At 49.7% G+C, this 25,961-nt stretch overlaps 1 protein-coding gene across 2 annotated transcripts in view; it reads right to left on the reverse strand.

The window, feature by feature from the left end:
• Nucleotides 1-387: 387 nt before the first annotated feature.
• Nucleotides 388-25,961, reverse strand: part of TCEA3 (transcription elongation factor A3) — a 43,135-nt gene continuing 17,561 nt past the window's right edge. For both annotated transcript variants that reach the window (XM_043444768.1, XM_043444767.1), the window contains 6 exons: nt 16,008-16,171; nt 15,779-15,835; nt 11,630-11,784; nt 4,579-4,725; nt 3,025-3,096; nt 388-501 (listed from right to left, as the gene is read on the reverse strand). In XM_043444768.1, the coding sequence (XP_043300703.1) occupies nt 493-501; nt 3,025-3,096; nt 4,579-4,725; nt 11,630-11,784; nt 15,779-15,835; nt 16,008-16,171 (604 nt within the window). In that variant the 3' untranslated portion in view covers nt 388-492. The remainder of the gene's footprint in view (nt 502-3,024; nt 3,097-4,578; nt 4,726-11,629; nt 11,785-15,778; nt 15,836-16,007; nt 16,172-25,961) is intronic.

Genomic DNA, 25,961 nt, shown 5'->3' on the forward strand with positions numbered 1-25,961 from the left:
AGTCTTGAGTTTCTGCAAGAGGCCTGTCCACATGGTCTTAGAATCACACCCCAATTAGCCTCCCCCACTAGTCAATGCCTATCCGTGTGCTGCTGCTTTGCTGGGCTCAGTCGTGTCCGACCCTTTGTGACCCCATGGACTGAATCCCACCAGGCTCCTCTATCCGTGGAGTTTTCCAGGCAAGAGTACTGGAGTGGGTTGCCATTTCCTTCTCCAGCGGATCTTCCCGACCCAGGGATTGAACCTGAGTGTCCTGCAACTCCTGCATCAAAAGGGGGATTCTTTACCTACTGAGCCACCTGGGAAGCCCATCCCTATTGATAAATGATTATTAATTTGCAAAATAACTCTCCCTCCGATCCCTAATGCCCCATTCAGAGTTCAGCATTTCTCTTCATTTTCATTTTTATTTTTCTCCAGTTTACGAAGGGCTTGGTGTGTTCTCTTTATTCTTCCTCACCTTGTTCACTGAAATCCTGGTTGGTGGTTCTGTCAGCAGAACTACAAAACCAAGAAGGCAACAGCATTTTAGAACTTTCTTTGCGCCACTCAGAGGGTAAAGGCACGTGGAGGGGATGTGAAAGGGAAGGTGGGGTCTGGAGCCACGCAGGATTGTGTTCATTCACTCAGTCGTGTCTGACTCTTTGCAACCCTGTAGACTGTAGCCCGCCAGGCTCCTCTGTCCATGGGATTTTTCAGGCAAGAATACTGGAGTGGGTTGCCGTTTCCTCCTCCAGGGGATCTTCCCAGCCCAGGGATTGAGCCTGCGTCTCCCACGTTGGCAAGCAGATTCTTTACCACTGAGCCACCTTGGAAGCCTGGAGCCACACAGACCAGTCCAGATCCCCGCTCCGTCACTATTAGCAGTGCAACCCTGAACAAATTACTCATCTTTAAAATGGGATCATAATGCCAATCCATGAAGAAAAAGATAAGCAATAGATGGAAATTTGATGCCAGACATGTGGTGGGCACTCAATTTATGGTCAGAAACATCACCATGACTATTACTCATAGCTTGGTTAGACAGCAGGCCTCCCACATGGCAGCGGACACTACCTGGAAATTTTGTCTGAAGCCACGTAGCTGCCACCTCTAGTGGGACCTGCCTCTCCAACTTTCAAATTCCAGTTTCTCTCCAGGAATCAGGGAGAGGAGCTGGGTTTGGGGCATGTAGAATGTCTTTTGCCCAACAGTAACACTCACAAAAGTTACCATTTATTGAGCACTTACTCTGGGCTAAGCAGTATTAACACATATCAACTCATTTCATCCTCATAGCTACCCTGTGAGATAAGCACTATTATAATACTTGCATTTTCACAGGTAAAGAAGCAGCTCAGACAGGTTAAATGACTTGCAAGCTCCCATAATACTAATAGGGAACAACTGGGAATAACAAGAATGGTGGTTTCTATGTACCAGGCACATATGTGCTCAGGACTTTTTTGTGTGGTTGTACAGGTTGTTCACAAGACAGCCTCCCCACAGGGGCAAGTTGGGCCTGAAACTCCATTCCTGCTGTTTCCCAAGTTCTGGACCCAAGTGCAAGGCTACGTCTACCTGGAGGAAGAACACCTTTCCCTAATTTGACAAAGATACCATTTGAGCTGTCAGAGGCCCTGTTAATTTTTTACATGTATTACCTTCTCTAATCCTCAAAATAGCTCTGTGGGCTATATTCCTACCCTTATTTTATAGATGAGGAAATCCAGGCCTAGAGAGTTCAGGGCACTTGGCAAAGTCACTTTGTGAGTGATAAAGCTAGGATTTGAGCCTGACACCCAAACCCATGCTTGAAGCCAGTAGGCCATTATCCTGACTTCACCTCTAAGTGCTCAACAGGTGAATGAAAGAAAAAAATACACAATCATCTGACCTTTTACCCTAAAAAAACATGGCAGTTCTTATGAGACCCCGGGGCTGTCAAGGCCCTTCATAAAGTCACAGGTCAATCGATCAGGAATTTGGAGCACTGTCTTTCCATGCTCCAAACTTCGAGGCTTTATGCTCGTTAACCATTTCAGTAGCTCAATTTCCTCATCTGAAAGTGAGAGTAATATTATGAAGGAAAATTTCTCATAGTTGTTGCAAAGCATGTGTGCATAGGTAATAGTCCTCATAATCAGCCCGGGAGAAAGGCATTCGCATCACCCTTTAGCTCAGGGAGGTGGGTGACATGCTCAGGGTCACAGTGAGTAGGGCAGAGGAGACGGGAAATCAAGGCTCCTGACTCCCAGTCTCATGCTCAGCCCTCGCTAAGTACTTTCCAACTTTTGAAGCATCCTGCCGGCTGCCCGGTGACCCAGACATCACACAGCACACATGCAAATCAGATGGCACTGGAAGGGGACATTAATCATGTGACCACACTCGGGTGGTTCAGAAGATGAGGCGGGCAGGAGCACTCCGGGAGGAGCCTTTGCTTGGCTCCCACGCCTGAAAACAAAACCACCGCCTTTGTGGGAGCTGGGGCTGCCTGGGTTACAGCCTTGGGTAACGTAAGGCTTTCCCAGAGCTGCCTTAGGAGGGGAGGACGACCTGGGTGCATTTGAGAGCAGTGCCCGTTTGACAGGGCTCAGTCGTCCCCACCTCCCTGGCTGTGGCCGGGCTCAAAGGAAATAGCATCTGTGGAAGCACTTTGCAGAGAGGTGCGGTCCAAGTGCAGAGGGCTATTGTTTTTCCTTCCCCCTCCACCCCCGCCACCAACCCCGGGGATCTCAGGAGGCTAATTCCATCTGTGTTCAAATGACAGACTTGCCCATCCTGTGATAAAACGCCGGCTGCTGTCCCCACCCCCTCTGGGTGCTTTCCAAAACAAAATCACGCACACACACGTGTCCTCTGGCCTTGCCTTCCCAACAATGCACCACTATCTCCAGCTCTGCAGACCTGCTGTGTGCAGGCTGGCAAGCACCCCCCCCCCCCCCGCCTCCCCTGGTTTGGGGCTGTGGGCCTACTACTCCTTAAGTGGGGCAGTACCTGAGGATGACAGGGGAGGAAGAAAGATACAGACATACAGACCTTCCAGCGATTGCCACACTCGTTGCATAAGACAAAGGTCGTCATGGGCTCATCAGCGCTGCGTGTCTGCACCTGAGAGAAAAAAAGAGAGTGGGACCACTCGTGAAGTCACCCGCCCTGCTCTTGGACCTGCCATGGCTCCCACTGCAGAAGTCAGTCAAATCGCAGAGGTTGGCACCATTATTCCCACGCCACGTTGGCAGTGCCCTCATCACTGAGCGCTCCGTTGTGTGTGCATATGTTTCCCTCTCTCCTCACAGGCCCATCGGCTCCCTTCCAGGATCTCACTGGCTCAGCCTGACCTCTGCACTCTCACACTTCTTGTTGATCCTTCTGAACTGATCTTTATTCTCTTGCTTCAGGACTCATCTCCTACAGGAAAAATGAACACATGCTATTGGATGCACCTCTCTGATCAGAACTGAGTGAGCTGGAAGCACTCTTAGGGATCATTCCGTTTCTTCATTATACAGGTGGAAGAACGGAGGCCCGGAGAGGAAAGAGGATTTGAAGGTCATGGGGGATATTTAGTGTTGTTTTCTGGTTTCTCATCCCTTTAACTAGACCGTTCAGGTGCCGAAACCAGGTCTGCCCCCGCAAATCCCAGGCATTTCTGGATTTAACAACTCCTGTTCTGATTTTCTGCAGCCCACCCTGGATGCCCATGACATGTAACAAGTTGTGGCTTTGCAGACTCTCAGCTGTGAACCGTGTCAGCTGGTGTCTATGGGGTGGGAGGGAGTCCCCTGGCTAATGAGCGTGCCCAGCCACGGGCCAGGAGGACACAGCACAGCACGGCCTTGTCCCTGCAAAGCAATGACACCCCAGGAGAGAGAATTCTGCAGAGAGTAGGAACCTGCACACGCATCTTCGGATTCCTGAGTGGGAATTCTCCGAGGGACTCCTGGAAGGCAGGGCCGACTACTGCATTTCTGCTGCAGCCACACGTCCCCAGGGGCAAGGTGCTTGCTTGACAAGTAGATGGGGGAATGAACAGAGCTCTAGAATAACAGAGCACTAATCCAAATCCAAGAATACTGGTGCCTCAAAGGCATAACATGTGTAACCCAGAACAGGAGGCCAGGCCAGGGCAGTGGTCTTCACCCTCAGGACTCAGGGCTCAGTCCCTTAGGCTTTACCACCAAGTTGGCTAGACTATAGGCAGAAAGGTCTGGATCTGGGTTTATTATTCTCTCTGCCACAAACCGTCTTTGCCGCTTTAGACAAAGCCTGTCCCCTCTGGAACCTCAGTCTCCCTGTGTGTGAAGTGAGGAAGCAGAGGTTTTATTGCCAAGTTCTCTTCCAACCATCTGTGACTCTGCAGAAGTTCTGTGCCCCTTTTAGGTCTGGTCCTTCTTATTCTGCCTGCAGGTCAGATCCTGGTGGCACCTCACAGACATAGCTCTGGGTGCTTCTCTCTGCATCTTTTCTAGAAGCCACAGATGTATCATGCTGGTGAACCAGGACGTGCCCCTCTCCGCAGCCTAGAGTTCTAGCCCCTTCTCCCTGCTGGCTGGTCCCTCAGCTCCTTCCGGTCCCCGCCCCATGCCATGCCTGGTTATAGGTGCAGTTCTTCTTCCTGCATTTGCTGCACTGGAAGAGGTCGGTCGTGGTGCCGCCTGTCTTGGCCATCTGGTGCTCACGGATGGCCTCCTGGGTCATGGCATTCCTCAGTTCCCGCAGCTCATCACTGGCCATTTCCTGGAGAAAAAGGAGTGTGCCCTTCAGGGCTAGGGAGCCCCCAGGAGCCCTACCCCACACCTGGGTTTCAGGGAGCTTGAACAGAGGAAGGGGAACATTCTGGACTGAATATGAGGAACTGGAGGGAAGCCTGGCCCTGTCCCAGCTGGGGCAAGGCTTCACCGGAGGAGTCCCCGTTCTGCCTCTGGGTAGCAGGTCAAACCCTGGGGCTCTGACCAGGCCAAGTACAGTAGGGCCTGTATGGGAGAACACAAGACAAAGAGCTTCTGCCCAGAGTCAACAATCTCGTGTACATTTCCTCAGCTCTGGCGCTCACGACGCCCGCCAAGGACCTCGGGAACCTGCCTGAACTTTTCTGCTTAAGCTTATTTGACCACTGACCCCGTGATCTGTGATGTTCCCCTTGTCCTTCCAGGCTGGACTTGACTCAAAGCCTGTCTGAGCTGTAATCATCGTTCAGCCAGGCCATTCTGCCTGGTGGGAACCTTGGCCTCACATCTCCACGACTTACAGCGGCTACCCCACCCAAGCAGGACCTGAGGCTCCCAGGTTCACACCACTGACTGCTCACCGGTGGTTGCATCATGGAGCATCTTTTTCTATAATCTTCCTGCAGAATGGAGCCTCCCATCTCCTGTCAGCTCCCTGTGGACACTCAGTCTCTGCATTATCTAGGCCCTACCCCCCCCTTTTTTTGTCTATCTCCCTAGCCATCTGACGCGCCTTGACCTTCTTCCAGAAGAGAGAAGGACACTCAAGCTGGAGAGAGCTCTAGTTAGCCTCGGTTTAGGGGGAGGAAGATGGCTGAAGCTAATTTTTTTTGGGGGGGCTTCGGCACATGGCATGTAGAATCTTAGTTCCCTGCCCAGGGATTGAACCCATGCTCCCTGAAGTGGAAGTGTGGAGTCCTACCCACTGGGCTGCCAGGGAATCCCCCAAACCTAAAGTTAAAGGAGAATCTGGGGGCTCCCTGGTGTCCAGTGGTTAGGACTTGGTGCCTTCACTGCTGCAGACAAGGTTCAGTCCTTGGTCAGGGAGCTGAGATCCTGCACATCCTGTGGCATTTACCAAATTTAAAAAAAAAGAGGATTTGGCACTGGCTAAACATTTTAATTACTACCATTTAGCCTGACCCCTTAAACTGTGGAGAACAGAGTTGGCCCGAAGGTCAAACAACTTTTGTGTGCCGATTTCTGCGTTACAACCAATTGTGTTTCCTGATAAAATGCAGATTCCCATGAATCTAAAACTCTAAGGGTAGGCCCAGGAAGATGCATTTTTACTAGTGCCCCCAAGTTATCCCATGTACAAGAACGCTTAACTCCCACTGTGTCAAATGCAAGGACTAGGTCCTAACCAATGGCAGGGGTATACACGAAACAAGTCATCATGCTCAGTTGTATCCGACTCTCTGCGACCCTGCAGACCGTAGCCTGCCAGGCTCCTCTGTCCATAGGATTTCCCAGGTAAGAAAGCTGGAATGGGTTGCCATTTCCTTCTCCAGAGGCTCTTTCTGACCCAGGGATCGAACCCACGGTTCCCGCAGCTCCTGCACCGCAGGTGGATTCCCTACTGCTGAGCCACCAGGAAAGCCCACAAGTCAACCCCGGGCTATATAAGCAAAGAGCAGCTGACTTTAATTTTGGGGGACTTTCCAGAGGATAATATATTTGTTCTTTCAAAGTGTATTGGATATCAATCTCTTGAAGGCTTTTCATAGCATTCATGTGCTGGTAAACTGGCTTTGGCCGCAGAGGGTGGTTGATTTGTAGCATCTACCAGTTTCCATGGTGTAAACACTCCCACCACAGCCTTTCAAGCTACTAATGTGATGGAACTGAACGCAGAGTTGGGAACAGCTACACACAATCAGCTCTCTGAAGCTGGTAGGCAGGGACAGCCCACCACTGCCTCTAAGCCCTGTGGACTAAGATATGATTTGGTTCCTGTCTCCAGGTAATGATATCTAGTCGAAGAGCCAAGCATTCACCTAAGATTGCAAGATAGTGTTGTCGTTCCATCGCTCAGTGGTGTCTGACTCTTTGCGACCCCATGGACTGCAGCACACCAGGCTTCCCTGTCCTTGACTATTTCTGGAGCTGTTTCAGACTCCTCCATTGAGTCGGTAATGCCATCCAACAATGTCATCCTCTGTAACCCCCTTCTCCTCCTGCCCTCAATCTTTCCCAGCATCAGGGTCTTTGGAACTAAAGCAAAAGTCTGCAAAGTGCGGGGAAAAGCCTGACTAGTGGCTAACTGCCTGGGGGCAGGGAGGCTCATGAAAGAAACTGACACCTTCACCAGACTTGAAAGATAAGCAGGACTTCTCAAGGGGCATGGCACAGTCCAGAGGAATGTCATGTGAGAGATCAGAGGACAAGACTAACATGTTTGGGGAAGGGCACCTGGGGTGGGTTCAAGGTGAGGAATGTGGGAGACCAGGCTAGCGTCAGACTGTTCCAGCTAAGAAATAGAGACCAGGAAATCAACTATACTCCAATTAAAAAAGAGAGCGAAAGAGAGAACAGGAGAAAAAAAAAATCTGTCTACTCACCAATCCATTTACCTATCTTTGCCTGCCTTATTTAGGAAGCACATCAAAGACACATGAGCCAATACAGTAATATAAAAAGGTTGAAAATGAGGAAAGTAAGCAATGACACTGGGTCTTCATGTCACATACAAGGTGAATTTGAAACATATTTGTTGAGCACTTAAGACACAGCAGGCACTGGCCTTGATGCTGGGAACAGACAAAACCCCTCTCCTTGCAGGCTGCCAATGTCTCCACTCAACAGTTCTAATGGGTATCTCAGAATCCACCCCATTCTCTGAATCACCGGGGTAAGAGAGGAAAAGCCAGAAGAAGGAAGCATGAGGGCATCACGTGGACCAGGAAACAGACAGAGAAAGGGAGTTAGGGAGACCCAGGAGGCAGAGAGGGATGGCCAGTCACACGTGGGCATCTGCTTCGCCAGGCTCTGTCTGATGGGAGCCTCTGTCTTCTGAGCCACAGCATAGCAGGCATCCCAACCCCAAGTTATTTTTCTTACTGGAGCAAAACTAGTCCTGTTCAGTTCAGTTCAGTCGCTCAGTCATATCTGACTCTTTGCAACCCCATGGACTACAGCACACCAGGCTTCCCTGTCCTTCACTATTTTCCGGAATTGGCTCAGACTCATCCATTGAGTCAATGATGCCATCCAACCGTCTCCTCCTCTGTTGTCCCCTTCTCCTGCCTTCAATCTTTCTCAGCATCCGGATCCTTTCAGATGAGTCAGTTCTTTGCATCAGATGGCCAAAGTATTGGAGTTTCAGCTTCAGCATCCGTCCTTCCAATGAATATTCAGGACTGATTTCCTTTAGGATGGACTGGTTGGATCTCCTTGCAGTCCAAGGGACTTTCAAGAGTCTTCTCCAACACCATATTTCAAAAGCATCAATTCTTCAGTGCTCAGCTTTCTTTGTAGTCCAAGTTGTTATTTTTCTTATATGAGTGAAAATGGTCCTGTATTTCTTTTAATTATTATTATTTTGGCTGTGCTAGGTCTTTGTTGTTATGAAGGCTTTTCTCCAGTTGTGGTGAGTGAGGACTACTCTCCCGTTGTGGTGCCTGGGCTTCTCATTGCAGTGGCTTCTCTTGTTGCAGATCATGGGCTCTAGGGTGCACACAGGCTTCAATAGTTGCGGTTCCTGGGCCCAAGGGCACAAGCTCAATAGTTGTGGCCCACGGGCTTAGCTGCTCCTCAGCATGGGGGAGCTTCCCAGATTAGGGATCGAACCCATGACTTCTGCATTGCAGGCGGATTCTTTACCACTAAGCCACCAGAGAAGCCCCGATTCCATATTTCCTATAGAAATTTCCTGCCTGGAGCAGAAGTTGACCCAAGAAGAAGGCCCCCTGGGCCTCTGCTGCCTGGGTTGCTGGCAGGGGCCCTTTGGCGGCTGGCACCGGCAGTCCCTGGGGAGGCCTGGTGTGGTCCTGGCTTGCTGTCCTTGGCCTGGTCAGCCTCTTCTTGGGCCTGTTGATCACCTGATTCTCTTGCCCTGTTCTAGTGAATAGTCCTTGGATGGGGCCAGAGTTGGCCGCTTGCTCTGCTGAGACGTCTGGGGCCTCTGTCCTAATTCCGGCACCCAGCTCTGTTCCAGCCTCCGGCTTCTGGGAACTTGCCAGGCTTGGCTCGCACTTGTGGCTACACCTTGCTGCTGCTTCTCCAGGGCCTGGTTTCCCAATGTCTCTGCAGCCGCCCGTAAGACACTCTGATGAGCGCATTCTTACGACACACACGCACACAGAGGCAGGACCCCAGGGCCACAGAGTGACAGACAGACGGAAACGCAGGCTGGGTTCCCATCTAAGCTGCAGCGCCACCTCACAAGGAAAGAGGATACTGTTAAGCCAAGTTGCATGTGTAACCCTGGGTATATGTTATTAGCAGCCTAAAAAGATCAGACATTTTAAATTAAGCAAAAAGCCAATTCTGTTCACCTGTGCCAGATTCCCCATTTTTATCCTAAAGCCAGGGTGGGTGGGAGGCCTCCCTTGTGGCTCAGCTGGTAAAGAATCTGCCTGCAATGCAGGAGACCTGGGTTCAATCCCTGGTTTGGGAAGATACCCTGGAGAAGGGAAAGGCTACCCATTCCAGTATTCTGGCCTGGAGAATTCCATGGACTTGTATAGTCCATGGGGTTGCAAAGAGTCGGACCCAGCTGAGCGACTTTCACTTTCAGGACTTTTTGTTGTTTTGGGTATTTGAGGAAAGCAGTGAACCCAATTCTCAGAAAAATGTTTGCATACATATTACATGGGGCTTCCTAGGTGGTGCTAGGTGGGTGGGGGGCTTCCCTTATGGCTCAGCTGGTAAAGAATCTGCCTGCAGTGCAGGAGACTCAGGTTGGATCCCTGGGTCAGGAAGATCCCCTGCAGGAAGGTATGGCAACGCACTCCAATATTCGTGTCTGGAGAATTCCACGGACAGAGGAGCCTGGCGGGCTACCTTCCATGGGGTTGCAAAGAGTCAGACACAACTGAAGCAACCGAGCAGGCAGAGTACACATTATATAACACACACACCACACACCTACGTACACTATACATTAACTACACACCCCACACACCCACCCCACACACGTGCACTACCTCTCACACCCCGCAAACACACAGAGGCACATCCAGACTCCAAGACTTGACTCTGCCCCTTCTCTGGGCCTCTTGGATTTAGTGGCGCTTCAGCTGTGCCAGCGCTGTGTGCTTTCAGGGAACCCCCTGAGTGCTGGCAGCAGAGAGCTACTCATACCTGAGGGTGTGCACAGGTCTTTCCAAGACAGACTCTGAAATAAACAGATCTGGGATCAAATCCTCATCATCACTTATGAGTTGAGTGTGGCCTCAGTTTTCTCAGCCATAAAGTGGGGACAACATTTCACCGTGATGAGGGTTACATGAGCTGGCTGGTGAATGGGCCTAAGTTCAGTCCAGTTCAGCCGCTCAGTCGTGTCCGACTCTTTGCGACCCCATGGACTGCAACAAGTCAGGCTTCCCTGTCCATCACCAACTCCCGGAGCTTGCTCAAACTCATGTCCATACTAATTCTGAGGAGGGCTTTCTTTGTCTTAACCTTTTAAACACTTTACATGTGTTATTAACTCATTCTGCCCTTCATGAGATAGCTGTTATTCCCAATTTACAGATGAGAAAACTGAAGCATAGAGAGCGTAAGTGGCTGATCTAGGATCACACAGCTCACGGCAGAGGCAGAAGTCAAATCAGGGCAGTTTGGTGTAACCGCCGAGCTTCTAACCACTGCATATGCTCCCTCAAACAGGCTGGTTCCCTTTTCCTTCCCTCACTGACCCCTTCACACTGGGTCAACCCTTCCCTCCTGTTAAGTTCCCGCAGGGACTCTGTCACGGCAGCCGCCACCTCTGTACGAAACGCATTTGTATACGTGTCTGTTATTCTCCATGGAGTCAGGGACTCCAGTTCAGGCCTGGGCCCGGAGCTGGGGGATGGGAGGTAGGACTGAACGAGGCAGAAGAGAGAGGCAGAGCACAAAGCAGGGAGGAGGGACTTCCCCGGCGGTCCAGTCGTTAAGAATCTGCCTTCTTATGTGGGGGACACTTGCTCCTTGGAAGAAAAGCTATGACCAACCTAGACAGCTTATTAAAAAACAGAGACATTACTTTGCTGACAAAGGTCCGTCTAGTCAAGGCTATGGTTTTTCCAGTAGTTATGTACAGATGTGAGAGTTGGACTATAAAGAAAGCTGAGCGCTGAAGAATTGATGCTTTTGAACTGTGGTGTTGGAGAAGACTCTTGAGAGTCCCTTGGACTGCAAGGAGATTAAACCAGTCCATCCTAAAGGAAATCGGCCCTGAATATTCACTGGAAGGACTGATACTGAAGCTGAAGCTCCAATACTTTGGCCGCCTGATGCGAAGAGCTCACTCACTGGAAAAGACCCCGATGCTGGGAAATATTGAAGGCAGGAGGAGAAGGGGGAAAGAGAGGATGAGATGGTTGGATTGTGTCACCAACTCAGTGGACATTGGTTTGACCAAGCTCCGGGAGACAGTGAAGGACAGAGAAGCCTGGTGTACTGAAGTCCACGAGGTCGCAGAGAGTTAAATCCTCTGAACCTCAGTGTCCTCACCTATAAGACTGGACATGATAAACATTTCTCCCTCGGTTGGTGTGAAGCTAGAACCGGCCCACGTGCCTGAAGCGATGACCACGGTGCCGAATACCTGGGCGCTGTGTTCACTGTTCTGACGGCGCAGAGGCCCTGAGGGATGGGGCATCCGAGATGGTCCCCCGCTAAGGAAGCCTTGGCTCATCGCTGCGTCACAAGCCTCTGCCTCTCAGACTAGGGCGAGACTGGAGGGGCCCCGGCCCCGCCCTCACCTCCGCCGTCATCTTGGCAATGAGCCCCGCGGAGATGGCCCCGCTGAGCACGTTCCGCCTCAGGCCGGGGTTCCTGGGGTCCTTGAGGTTGCTGATGCGGCTGCGCACGCGGTTCCGGTACTTCATGTCCGTGCTCTTGAGCTCCTGGTAGATATGTGACACCGTCAAGGGCCAGCCAGCTACTCACAGAGGGCCTGGAGGACGGGGAGCCCCAAGGCCACCTCTCCCTCTCCTTGGACTTGGCTCACCCCACGTGCTCGAGTGAGTACCCTCAGCTTGTACAGGGGTCAGGCCCCTTCATGGCCTCTGACTCCCCAAGTCAGGGTCCTCACGCGGGCATGTGGGATCAGCCACTAATCGGGGATAGGAAACAGCCTTCAAGGTGAGATCGGGTCATCACAAGCACTGTGGGACCAGGGACCCCAGGAATGGGCAGTCTGGGTTTGTCTGAGTCTCCTGTGGGACCTCAGGTGAGCCCAGGACCTCTTTGTGCCTCGGCTTCCCTCTTCATAAAATACAGGTTGTCATGAGGATTCCCTGAGCTAAGCTGCACACTCGACTAGCGTGGTGGTCGGGGCGTGTCAAATGCTCAGCCTTTAGGGGCTAAGATGATAGTGATGACGATGACGATGACCCCCTAGTTTGGAAGGGCTCCTGGACACTTTAAGTCCAGCTGTCAGAGGAAAACATCAGATTGGGGGCCACGTGTCCAAGGCTCTAGTAAGTATTACAATAAAGAACGCATTGGCTTTTGTTTCATCTGGTGTTTTCAGCATATTAGAACACAGACCAACCTCCCCTTCCCCTCTTTTTCTCTAGGAATACCTATCGCAGAACCCACTTAGGGACTTGCTGGTCAGTTAGTCTGCTCATTAATAGATGAGGAAGCTGAGGCTCAGAAAGGGTACAGGCCCTTGCTCAAGGTCACAGGGCGCATTCCCGGCAGAGGCAGGGCTGGAAGCCAGACTCCCTCCTGACGGTAACACTCTCTTCTCCACTCACCAGGCAGGAAGTCACCCCTGGCCACCGACCACAGGGAGTTCTCTGTCCAGAAGCTGCATCCCAGATGGGCCTCCCCCCTCCTCCCTCCCCACCCTCTCCTCCCTTCTCTGGAAGAGCTCAGGGGACACAGCCGCGTTTTCTTGGCCTCCGCGAAGCCAAAGAAGAATCAGGAAGATGAAGACTTTTCTGGGAAAAACCCTATACGAGAAAGAAGCTGTGGGGAATGTGGAGAAACGGACACAGCTGGCTAGCTCCAAGTGGTGGGAGGGAAGGTGGTGGTATTTATTTTTTCGGTTCATCTTGTTTGTATAGTACAATAAAATGTGAGAAGGAAGAATATGCTCTCATGCACTTGAAAGCCCCAGTATTTGTTTAAAAATCTTCTGTGTTTGGGATCCTTGGAGGTGGAGACGTGCTTGATAAGTGGGGACAGCAGAGCTGAGGATCCTTTCGTCCGCCTCTTCCTGAGTCTGCCTCCTTTCATCAAGGTTGCAGAGGAGGATGAGGCAGAGCAGACCTGGGCATCACTGACCTCCCACCTCCGCTGACCTCCTCCCCACCCCGACATGAGCGCGTGAGAGCTCCACAGCTGCCATGTTGGTCCAGGGTCACTCCAAAGAGGTCCTACCTTTTTCAGGACACGGAGCATTCAAGCCCCTAAACTCATCCTTCCTCTGACCTCCCACCACCTACGAACAAAGAGCTGAAAGGTTGTTGGTGCAGCTCTGATGGCCTTTCCTTAAGAGGGTCACTCAGAGGATGGAAGGCCAGCAGTGGAGACTGTGCACTGGCCCATCCACCTTGTGTCCCAAACTGGGCTTGAAGGTGGAGGGACCTTCTCGGAGGGACAACTGTTCGGGAGAAAACAAAGATGAAGCTTTGATAGTTCTGATGCCTTGTGTTCTGTGATCCTGAGTTAATTAGAAATTTTGAACATGTACTTGGAGAGGTATTAGATTAGTTCAAGAAGTGCTGGTTAATAACTAAGTGATGGTGGAGGGAAACTCCCAGGAGATGTGCTGGAGGATATTAGGGTGGTTCTTAGGCAAGAGATCGAGGGAGGCAAATCTGTTTTCTGAGATTGGCCCCTGTACCTTCCCTAGCCTGCTGAGCCCCTAGATAGAGCCCAAGAGGCCAGGAAAGGGCCTTAATGGGACATTCACACCCCTGTTCCCTGGGGAGTTCGTCCCCACCCTCCACACTTCTTTGATATGCAAAGCTTTGTCTCCAGTAAAAGGAATTCTATGCATTCCCTCAGAGGGGCACAGGGTGGAGGCCTTTTTTCTCTCAAGGCAGAAATCTTGGGACTTCCCTGGTGGTTCAGTGGTTAGAACACCATGCTTCCACTGCAGGGGTCCTGGGTTCTATCCCTGATTGGGGAACTAAGATCCAGCAAGCTCAAGGCATTGCTAAAACAAAACAAGTTAAGTGTTAGTAAGTAACTGTTGGTCACTCAGTCGTGTCTGACTCTGCGACCCCATGGAGCCTGCTGGGCTCCTCTGCCCGTGGGACTTTCCAGGCAAGACAACAAAAAAATCTTTCAGTTCCACTGGCCGTACCACATAGCAGTCATCTCCTCTGTCTATACAAGGCTGCTTTCAGATGGTGGGAGCATGGGGCAGAGGGGAAGAACTCAGGACATGGAATCCAAAGCCTAAGGTTTTCAGTTCAGCTTTGACATCCAGTAGTTTCTGAGCCTGTTTCCTGTTCTGTAAAATGGGAACAACAGCCCCTGCCTCACAGAGATTGTTGTGTTAACAGAGGTTGCTGCTGTTCGGCCCCTAAGTCTTGTCTGACTCTTGGGGACCCCGTGGACTGCAGCTCGCCAGGCTTCGCTATCCTTCACTATCCCCCGGAGTTTCCTCAAACTCATGTCCACTGAGTCTATGATGCCAACCAATCATCTCATCCTCCGTCATCCCCTCTCCTCCTGCCCTCAATCTTCCCAACATCAGGGTCTTTTCCAGTGAGTCAGCTCTTTGCACCAGGTGGCCAAAGTACTGGAGCTTCAGCTTCAGTATCAGTCCTTCCAATGAATATTCAGGGTTGATTTCCTTTAGGATTGACCTGTTTGATCTTCTTGCAGTCCAAGGGACTCTCAAGAGTCTTCTTGAGTACCACAATTCAAAAACATCAATTATTTGATGCTCAGCCTTATGATCTAACTCTCACATCCTTATGTGACCACTGGAAAAACCACAGCTTTGATTCTATGGGCCTTTGTTGGCAGTGACGTCTCTGCTTTTTAATATGCTGCCTAGGTTTGTCACAGCTTTTCTTCCAAGGAGCAAGCGTCTTTTAATCTCATGGCTGCAGTCACCATCCTCAGGGATTTTGGAGCCCAAGAAAATAAAGTCTGTCACTCTATCTACTTTTTCCCCTCTATTTGTTATGAAGTAATGGTACTGATGCCATGATCTTCATTTTTTGAATGTTGAGTTTTAAGCCAACTTTTTCATTCTCCTCTTTCACCTTCATCAAGAGACTCTTTAGTTCTGCCATTAGGGTGGTGTCTGTCTGCATATCTGAGGTTATTGATATTTCTCTTGGCAATCTACAGAGATAGGAAGTGTCAACTGACCAAGACACAGGGCCTGGTACATACTTGGGGCATCAAAGATGGGAGCTGTTATTGTCAGAGGAAGAAGAGAGGGAAGGCTGAACATGAGGAATGCTGTCCTCTATTTCTGTCTCACTTCCGCGATGATGTCACAACCCAGACCTGTCCAGACACAGCCTGTCTGAGCCCTCGGGTTCTTTCTTTTTTGGCAGTTAAGGCTTGCAGGATCTTAGTTCCCTGATAAGGGATTGAAGACAGGCCCTTAGCAGTGAAAGCGTGGAGTCCTAACCACTGGGATGTTCAGGGAAGTCCCAGCCCTCAGGTTCTAGAGTCACACTTCCTGGGTTCAAATCTCAATTCTGCCAGTACCATTAGCTGATGAGCCTTGGCAAGGACTTAGCCGTTCTGAGCCTCAGTTAACCTCACCTGTAAAATAAGGGAACCTCCCCTGTGCGATTGCTCTCAACATGAAATGAGGTACTGCTTGTAGACAGCCTAGCCCACTCAGTGTCCCGGATCCGTTGCACTTGGGACACCTGCTGCTGGACATTTTAGGCACCCACAGCCCTGGCACAGCTCAAGGATATGATCTTCAATTTCTGATGCCATCTTGTCACAGTTGACTCCATAGTCCTTGTAATCATCTAAAAGAGATTTGGGAAACATAGGCATCAGTTGAAGATGACCTTGGCAGTGAAGCCTGTTTGTACCGAGGAGTCTAGCATCTTGTACCGCTTTTGTGGTGTGGAGAAAAACCACCTCTCCCAGATCTTGGGAAGCCCTTCCCTCCCCGGTCGTTGGCTCAGGCCCTCTCACCATCAGCCTTCAGGGCCGCAGAGAGCATCTCCACGCACTTGTCCCGGACGGAGTCCCCTGTGAGATAGCAGGGCGCCAGGAGGCAGACGGAGGGGGCGAACGTGGGGCTCGAGGGGCTGCTGGGTGTTCTGGGAGTCTCCGCTTTTGATTTGCTGCTGTTTGATCTGAGGATGACACCCAGTAACAGACATTTTGACAACAAGAGAAAAAAGCATTTTGTTGAGTACCAGTCTGGTGTTTTCATGGATGATCTCCTTTAATCCTCATAAAAACTCTATGAGGAAGGTGCTATTTTAGGCACTTGACATGGATCATCTCATTTAATCCTCCTAACAATCCTATGAGGTCGGTACTATACTTATCCCCACTTTAGAGTTGTATTTTAAAGTGTGTTTTAGAGAGAGAGAGATACACATCTGGAAACCAGTAGAACCAGAATTGAAACCCATGTGGGTGAACTCTGGTACCCAGGCACTTAGCCAACCACTCTGCTTTGCTGAGAGGTTGCAGAACATTGTTTGATGCCAATAACTCTATCATCCACCATGCTAGCTGTTCTCTCTTATCTGCTCTCATAGAACCATCTGTTCACTCATTCAATAAATAATAGGCATCTATTCTCCAGGTACTGTGCTGAGAACAAGGGATAAAGCAGACAAGTCAGAAAAGTGTCCTCGCTCAAGGAGCTATCTGCTGCTTCAGTCGTGTCCGACTCTGTGCGACCCCATAGATGGCAGCTCATCAGGCTCCCCCGTCCCTGGGATTCTCCAGGCAAGAACACTGGAGTGGGTTGCCATTTCTTTCTCCAAAAGGAGCTACAGTCCAGTGAAAAATGAATTTACCACCACTTAATTGGCTTTCACCATGTGCCAGGAGCTGTCCAAGGCCCTTTAGGAGCATTTTCTTTTTTTTTTTTTTTTAGGAGCATTTTCTAATTTGGTCCTCAAAGCAGTCCTTGGAGGTAGATACTGTAATCACCACCATTTGCAGATGAAGAAGCAAGAGAGTTACACCACTGAGATCTGCCTAAAGTTACATCGCTAAGATCTGAACCCAGATCAATCTGATTCCAATGCCTGTGCTCTTAACTCCTATGATATACCGCATAAGAATCATCCTGTTTTGGTTTTGGCTTAAAAGGTCACAAATATATATGCACTGGAGGGATAACCGTGTTTCCTAGTCAGTTCAGGCTGCCGTAACAAAATACTATAGTCTACAAGACTTAGCAGCAATTCATTCCTCACAATTCTGGAGACTGGGAAATCCAAGATCAAGGTGTCCCTTAATCTGGTTTCTGGCCAGAGCTCTCTTCCGGGCTTTATGTAGCCACCTTCTTGCTAAGCCCTCACATGGTGGAGAAAGAGCAAGCGAGTTCTGATGTGTCTTTTATAAGGATACTAATCCTACTGGATCAGGGCTCCATCCTTATGACCTTATTTAACCTTAATTACCTCCCTAAAGGCCCTGTGTCTAAATACAGTCACAGTGGGGGGTTGGGATTTTAACATATGAATTCTGGGGAATCACAGACATTCAGACAATAACACCATTTCAAAAACTTTTTTCTTTTTTTGGCTGCACTGCATGGCATGCAGGATCTCAGTTCCCCAACCACCGATTGAATCCGCAGCCCCTGCAGTAGAAGCTCAGAGTCTTAACCACTAGACTGCCAGGGAAGTCCTAACACCATGTTAATAGCAATTATCTCTCTTAGATGGGATTATAGGAGATTTTCATTTTCCTCTTTCACATACATGTTTTCTAAGTCTGCTATAAAGAACATATCTACTTTTGTCATGAGAGACACTTTTTGTTTGGTTTGTAATATTTGATAATCATGAGTGGTCACTCTGTGCTCAGACAGGCTCAGACAGGAAGCTTCCTGTCTTCCTGTTCTCCAGCAAAATTGGAGGCAGCCTGAGTGTCCAGTGCTTCCCAGGTGGCATGGTGGGAAATCCACCTGCCAATGCAGGAGACACAGAAGACACAGGTTCAATCCCTGAGTCAGGAAGATCCCTTGTAGAAGGAAATGGCAGCCCACTCCAATATTCTTGCCTGGAGAATCCCATGGACAGAGGAGCCTGGCGGGCTACGGTCCACGAGGTCACAAAGAGTTGGACAAGACTAAGTGACTGAGCACACACATACAACCTGAGTGTCTGTCCATCAATAGATGAATCTATAAACAAACTGTGTTATATAATGCAACGGAATATTATTCAGCTATTAAAGGAATGGAATTCTGAAACATGCTACAACTTTGAAGACATTATGATAAGTGAAATAAGCCAAATACGAAAGGACAAATACTGTAAGCTTCCACTCATATGAAGTCATACGAAGTTCCCTAGGGTAGTCAAAGTCATAGAGACAGAATGCAGAATGGTGTTGGGGGGAAGGGAGAATGGAGAGTTATTATTTAATGAGTATAGAGTTTTAGTTTCGAATGACGAAAAAGTTCTGGAGATGGATGGTGGTGATGGATATAGAACAATGTCAGCATACTTAATACTAGTGAGCTGTATGCTTAAAAATGATTACAACGAGTAAATTTTATGTTATGTATATTTTACCACAATAAAAAAAAATCTGTATAGTAAGTTCAATGAATAAGAGTAGCCAGAAACCCTGAAATAAGCGATGGTAACTAACCTGTTTTAAATACTGGGTTGGCCAATAAGTTCATTAGGCTTTTCTACAAGACATAACTGAGAAATCCGAAAGAACTTTTGGGCCAACCTCATATTTGGCAAATCTTTTTTTGATGTGGACCATTTTTTAAAAAGTCTTTATTGAATTTGTTACAACACTGCTTCTGTTTTATGTTTTGGCTTTTGGGCCACAAGGCCTGTGGGATCCTAGTTCCCCAACCAGGGATAGAACCTGTATGCCCTGCATTTGGAAGGCAAAGTCTTAACTACTGGACCGCCAGAGAAGTCCCATTTGTCAAATCTTAGTTCATTTGAAATGATGAAATATCTTTTTTTTTTTTTTCTCACGCTGCAGGGAAAAAAAAAAAGGTTAAAGTGGGGAATTCTCTGGTGGTCCAGACTTTAAGGACTTTGCACTTTCACTGCTGAGGGTGCGGATTCAATCCCTGGTCTGGGAACTGAAATCCCATCAGGCTTTGTGATGGGCCAAAAAAAGGGCGGTGGGTTTGAAATGGTAAATTTTGTTATATATACTACTTTGAAGTGAAAGTCGCTCAGTTGTGTCTGACTCTTTGCGAGCCCACGGACTATACAGGCCAGGATACTGGAGTGGGCAGCCTTTCCCTTCTCCATATATACTACTTTACCACTATATAAAAAAGAGTGAAGTGCTGATACATGTAACCAAAAAGACCAGGCCAAGGCTCAGACTCCAACTGCTTATGGTCCCTTTCGGTTCCTGTAACCAGGTGCTGGGCGATGCAATGAGAGCATCACCTAGCTTCCTGGTGGTGGCCCCAGGCCAACTGGCATTAGCATGTCAGGCCTTCCTGAGTGGCGTAAGAAAGGTCAAACAGGTCATTCTACAGTGTAATTTGGCCCAAGAAATTCAGCAAGGGATGGGGGTTGGGAGTTGGCCACCAGAGGAGTGGATGGGAAAAGGAATCCTCGGCAGAAATTTGTGGATGCGTGGAAGTCCATGGTTTGTATGGGCAGCTCTGAAGGGCTTGGGGCACTTGAAAGGTGAGGGCGAGGGAGCTGGGGAGAAAGGATTTCTGGCCAGACTCTGGGGCGTGTTAAAGATCTTATAACAAAAGCCATCATTTACTGCCTGTTTGCTGTTTATTCCACTCCATAACCCTGAGAGTCATAAGTAACTGGCCCCATTTTACATATCAGAGGATGGAGAGATAACTGTACAGCTCTCCCTTTCAGAGCTGTTTCCACACTACTCTTGGGGTCAGGGCCAGTCAAGACCTCTCTGCCTCCTTCTCTTGGCTCTTCCCATTCTCCTCTTTCAGTAACCCATCAGGATCTGCCAGTCAACCCTCTTGCTTCCAAGGAAAAACTGACTCATCAGAGTTGAAGAAGTGAGAGTCACTTCTTCCACTCCACCACACTGACCCCTTGTGGAAGGGCCCAAAGGACTGCTGTGTTTCCCAAGACTCCAAGGGGCACCATCCTCATTGTCACCTGGGTACCTCTTGAGTTGTACAGTGCACAACCTGGGCAGCTGTCCTAGGCAGCTCTGGAGATACGGATGCACTTCTTTCCTTCAGGCAAATGGTGCTGGACTTCTCAAAGGTCAAGCCCAAGAAAACTGTGTCTGGGAGTGAGGCTGGCTGAGTAGTCCAAGCTTCCCAGTGTTAAAAAACCTGGGGTGGGACTTCCCTGGTGGTCCAGTGGTTAAGAATCAGCCTGCTAAGACAGGAGACACAGATTGGATTCCTGCTCCAGGAAGATTCCACATGCCGAGGGACAACTAAGCCCATGTGCTACAACTACTGAAGCCCCAGAGCCTGTGCTGGGCAACAAGTGAAGCCACTGAAATAAGAAGCCCATGCACCATAACTAGCTCTCCGTAACTAGAGAGAACCCGCACGCATCAATGAAGACCCAGCACACCCAAAAATAAACAAATAAAAATTTAAAACCTGGGGTTACAAGATAATCCCATTCATTGTTCAGTGTGAATTCTGCCACCCACCTCCTTGCCCCCCAGCTCCTGCTGTTTTGGACTGACCTTGACACAGGGGACTCTTGTCGCCATAGATACCCTTGGGCCACTGGGAGTTTTGTGTTCTCTGGAGCCGTGAGGTTCCTAAAGGTGGCTCAGTGCTGCCACAGAGTGGGGTGGTCTGAGGAGGGAAGGCTCTGCCCTCTTAAGGTTTATTATTTATTTTTTGCCTTGCTGCAGAGTTTGCAGGATCTTGGTTCCCCAACCGGGGATTGAACTCAGACTCATGGCATTGGAAGTCCTGAGAACTAACCACCGGATGGCCAGGTAACTCCCAAGGTGTACATTTTGAATTCCCCCCAATTTTGTCCAAACGGATTCCCTAGTTTTATTATTTTTTAAAAATTCAGTTTGAACTTCACCGTTCTAGATTAATTCACCCTGGATTTTGCCCAGCTCTGCCTCACAACTGGTGGCCTGGCAGCAGGGCACAGGGACAGAGGAGCTGAGATCCAACTGGATCTGTCCGGGAGTCAGATTCCAGGAGGAGTAAAGGTGTGGTGAGGGAAGGCTGGGAAGGGGGTAAACTCGCACGTCTAAGGGGCTGCCTGCAAACCAAAACCAATCTTCCCGCGCCCAGCCCTGGCCACGGTTCTCACCTGAACAACCAGAGTGGCCCCCAAGCTGGCCTCCCTGCACACCGCCCCCGACAACCTACCAAAACCCACAGCTGATGCCGTCGCTCCCCTGCTTCCGATCCTCTAACAGCTTCCAATCATTTCCAGCATAAAGTCAAACTCCTCACCATGGCCTCCTGTCTTCCCCCCAGCATCTGGCCGGGGCCTCCCCTACTGACTTAATCTCACCCCTCACTCCCCTCACAGGTCCCTGAAGCCCCCCACCCTGCACTGCTGCGTTCTGTTTCTTCAGCACACCCATCTCTCCCACAACAGGGCTGGTCCCCCTCCTCCTGGAAGGCCCTTCCTCCTGCAGATTTTCTCATGATGGGTCCTTTCCTGCCCAGCAGGTCTCAGCTCCAATGTTACATCCTCAGGGAGGCCCTCCTGGACCATCCCAGCCAAGCCAACTCTCCTGCCCTGGAACTCTCCAGCACATGACCCAACTTCTTTCATTCACAGCACTTATCCAATCTGTAATTAGCTTGTGTGCGTGTTTATAAACAGTCTGCCTCCATCTCCAGATTACAGGTTCCAGAGTACCAGGACCCCATCTGCGGGTTCACCACTGTCTTCCAGCACCTGTGACACGGCCCTAGGTAGACACCTGATGAATCTTTGTCAAATGAATGAACAGATGATGAATTGAGGGAGTGGGCCACAGAAATGAAAAGCACATCCAGGGGTCTAGACAGCGCTGACTTGGGCAGGAGACAGATCCTCTTTAGAAAACCAGCTGCCCCACTTCTCTGGGATTAAGAGAGGGCCCTCTGAGCCAGCATCTGTCAATTCCCACAGCCTGGACCAACCCATCTCCTACAGCTGGGATGGAGCCCAGATTCTTCCTGGTGTTGCCCCTCACTGGCCTGTGTGCCCATCACCACATCCTCAGCGTCTAGGACTCACCAGTGGAGAATCAGGGAGGGAGGAGTCAGCAGCACACTGCTTGGAAGGAGGCATAATAATAACATTAATAAAAGTTGTCATTTTGGGGGTAGTATATTTATGAAGAGCCCAGGCTCCAGAGGAGAAGGAGGCAACATAGGATGAAACAGTCAGATAGCATCACCTCTACTGGAGGATATGGTTAGATAGACTCAACGGACATGACTCTAGGAGATAGTGAAGGACAGGGGAGCCTGGCATGCTGCCGTCCATGTTGTTGCAAAGAGTCAGACACGACTTAGAGACTGAACAACAACAGGTTCCAGGGCCAGACTTGCAGATTCAACCTCTGACACCACCACTTTGTAGCTATTTGACCTAGGATGAGTTCCTTAACTTCTGGGTGCCTCAGTTTACTCATATGTAAATAGAACAACAGTCCTCACCGTATAGAGTTGCTTAGAAGATTAAAGCATCTAAGAGAATTCCAGCGCCATAATAATTTACACAGATGGCCACGTTAAGTGTGAGTACTCTTACTAAGCATTGTGCATCCACTGAACACCCATTTGGTTTAGGAATGGTGCTGAGCATTTCATTACCTCATTGAGTCTCACAGTGACCTTGCGGGGGTCATAGTTATCCCCAACTTACAGTTCAAGAGACTGAGGCTCAGAGAATTGAATTTACATACTCAAGGTAATCCAACTTGCAAATGGCAGAGAAAGACCACACATCTAGGTCTGTCTGCCTTCCAAATTCTTTTCAACACATCTCACTGTTCCTCTAAAAGGCGGAGAGCTTTCCAGAATCCCCTTTCCTGGGCCAGGCTAGGCTGCCTGTTGCATTTCCCCCCTCACCTCCCTGGCAGGGCACTCCCAGCCTTGGTTCCTCCTCTTGGAGAGGAGCTGGCTGGCTGGCTGGCTGGGATTCGTGTCTGGGTGGCAAATCAGGCAGCCAGGCTCATTTTGTTTTCAGTGCACGTGAGTGGGAACTGTGCCAAGCTGCAGAGAGGGCATCATGGGCGGGGGTGGGGGTGCTGGATTTGTCAACAGCTTCCTTCTGCTCCCCGGATGTACCAGGGCCAGCACCAGCCTGTGGTCTGACATCACCAAGCTCTGAAAAAATCCTCACTAACCAGGTCTGAGCAGAGTCACCTGGAGGCCGGTCTGGCTGCTCCTCTGCGCCACCTCGAGGGCATTTCGGTTACTTGCATCACCAGGCCAGCCGAAACTGCTCGGGTGAAAACCAAAGGGCAGCTGGCAAAGCGCACCCTCCTGCCCGTCGCAGGGGTGCCCTTCGCGGTCTGTCTCCTGATAGCCCTGCTACAGTTCCTTGAGCACCATGCTCTCTCACACCACCACACCTCTGCACGTGCCATTCCCGCTGCCTGGGATGCCCTCCACTGGCTGGTCGGCCGGGCAATCCATCTTTCAGTTCTCAGCACAAATACTCTCTCTTCCCTAAAGTCTCCTTGAACTTCTCCAGTCATGTTGAGACACTGTGTTCCCATTATTCAATAAGAACTTCAAAGAAACAAGCATTTTGGTATCTCTTTGCCTAGCTTTGGCAGTCACAAACTGATGGGCTACACATGAGTTTTGTTTGAGCTGCTGTGTCTTAGGAAAATAGGAATATGTTGCTAGTACGTAAAACTGGGCATTTCTTAGGAAAATCTAGTTGGCCAGCTTTCCTTAAAAAATTGGAAGGGATGGTATGCTGGGTCTCATATCCATAAAGCAACCACCAGCTGGGGCTGGGTAGTGGGTGCCCCCTTCAGATGGGCAGGTATTCTCCATTAGTCACCCAGTGTGTCCACATGCTCTCGACCCTGGAAGATGTTGAGTTTGTAAGGAGGCGCTCAACAAATGTGCTAGCTGGGAAACTTCCCTGGTGTTCCAGTGGCTGAGATGCCTCACTTCCCATGCAGGGGGTCCCAGGTTCGATTCCAGGTCAGGGAGCTAGATCCCACATGCTGAAACTAAAGATCCTGCATGCTGCAACAAAGATCAAAGACCCTGAAAGCCACAACTAAGACCCAGTGCAGCTAAAAATAAAATATTTAACAAACAAAACCACATGTGCTTGCTTAATGAATGAATGCATGAATGAACGAATGAGTGAATGAATGGAAGACAAAGATGAAATAGAGGTAAAGAGTGCAGGAAACAGTCTGAGTGGTGGATAAAGTGAGTTTACAAGACCTGCTTCTCTCCCTCTGGGGGTGCTCACCCCCAATACTGAACCAGCAGGAAATGGCACAGCTGTTGGAAGGACAAACATACTCTGCCTGACCAACCCTCAGAGAAAGAAGGCATTACGGAAGGGAGCCAAACAGACTTCCAGGCCACAGGGCACAGTAAGCAGAGGAGCCTGAAGGTATAAACCCTGAAACAAATGTCGAATGTGCTTATTATAGCATCAAACCCAGAAACAGGTTACAGGCCAGCGTTTCATTTTTGGATAAGACAATCCTTCTTGACGCAGGGCTGTCCTTCACATTCTGGGACATCTAGCATCTCTGGCTGCTGCCTACTAAATAATTGCCAGCAGTGCCTCTCCCCGCCCTCCCATTATTACATTGCAGTACAGACGGTGTCCCTCGGGCAAAAATCCACATGCTAAAGCCCTAACTCCCAGTGTGCTAGTATTTGGAGGTGGGGCCTTTGAGAGATTATTAGGTTTAGATGAGGTCAAGAGGGTGAAGTTCCATGATGGGATTAACGTCCTTAGAAGAATAAGAGAGACCACAGGGAATTCCCCGGTGATTAGGACTCTAGGCTTCTACTGTAGGAGGCACAGGTTTATCCCTGGTAGGTAGAACTAAGAGCCCACATGCCACATGCCACAGTCAAAAAAAAAAAAAAAAGGAAGAGAGACCAGAGCGTGAAATCTCCCTCTCTGTCTCTCTTGGTCATGTGTAGACACAGTGAGAAGGTGGCTGCCTGCAAACCAGGAAGTTCAGTTAAGTTGCTCAGTCGTGTCCAACTCTCGTGACCCCATGGACTGTAGCACTCTAGGCCTCCCTGTCCATCATCAACTCCCAGAGTTTGCTCAAACTCATGTCCATCACGTTGGTGGTGCCATCCAATCATCTCACCCTCTGTCGTCCCCTTGTCCTCCCACTTTCAATCTTTCCCAGCATCAGGGTCTTTTCCAATGAGTCAGTTCTTCGCATCAGATGGCCAAAGTATTGGAGCTTCAGCTTCAACATCAGTCCTTCCAATGAATATTCAGGACTGATTAGTTTAGAACCAAGAACTATGCTGGATCCTTAATTCCGAGGCGTCGCCTGTGGCAGACAATGCCAATCGACCACCGAACCCTCTTCTCCCCTGGTAGGATGCAGCCTCAGATTCATGCTCCAAGCAGAGAGCCTCCACTCATTGGCTGGAGCTGGCACTCAGCTGCCACGGTGGGGATGTCCAACACAGCTGCCCCATCAACATCCCAGGCCTGTTTAATCTTCATAAAACCTTAAATGACCTAACTTTTGTGCTCCGTTTTTTCTTTCCAATGTCAGTTTTACTGGTGCATGCATGCTTAGTTGCTTCAGTTGTGTCCGACTCTCTGCGACCCCATGGACCATGGCCTGCCAGGCTCCTCTGTTCATGGGATTCTCCAGGCAAGAACACTGGAGTGGGTTGCCATTTCCTTCTCCAAATCTGACCTAGTCTTACTGGTACATTAGGCCTAAAAGATTGAGGGCAGGAGGAAAAGGGGATGACAGAAGATGAGATGGTTGGATGGTATCACTGACTCAATGGACATGAGTTTGAGC

Source organism: Cervus canadensis, chromosome 24 (assembly GCF_019320065.1).
Source record: "Cervus canadensis isolate Bull #8, Minnesota chromosome 24, ASM1932006v1, whole genome shotgun sequence".
Classification (NCBI taxonomy): Eukaryota; Metazoa; Chordata; class Mammalia; order Artiodactyla; family Cervidae; genus Cervus; species Cervus canadensis.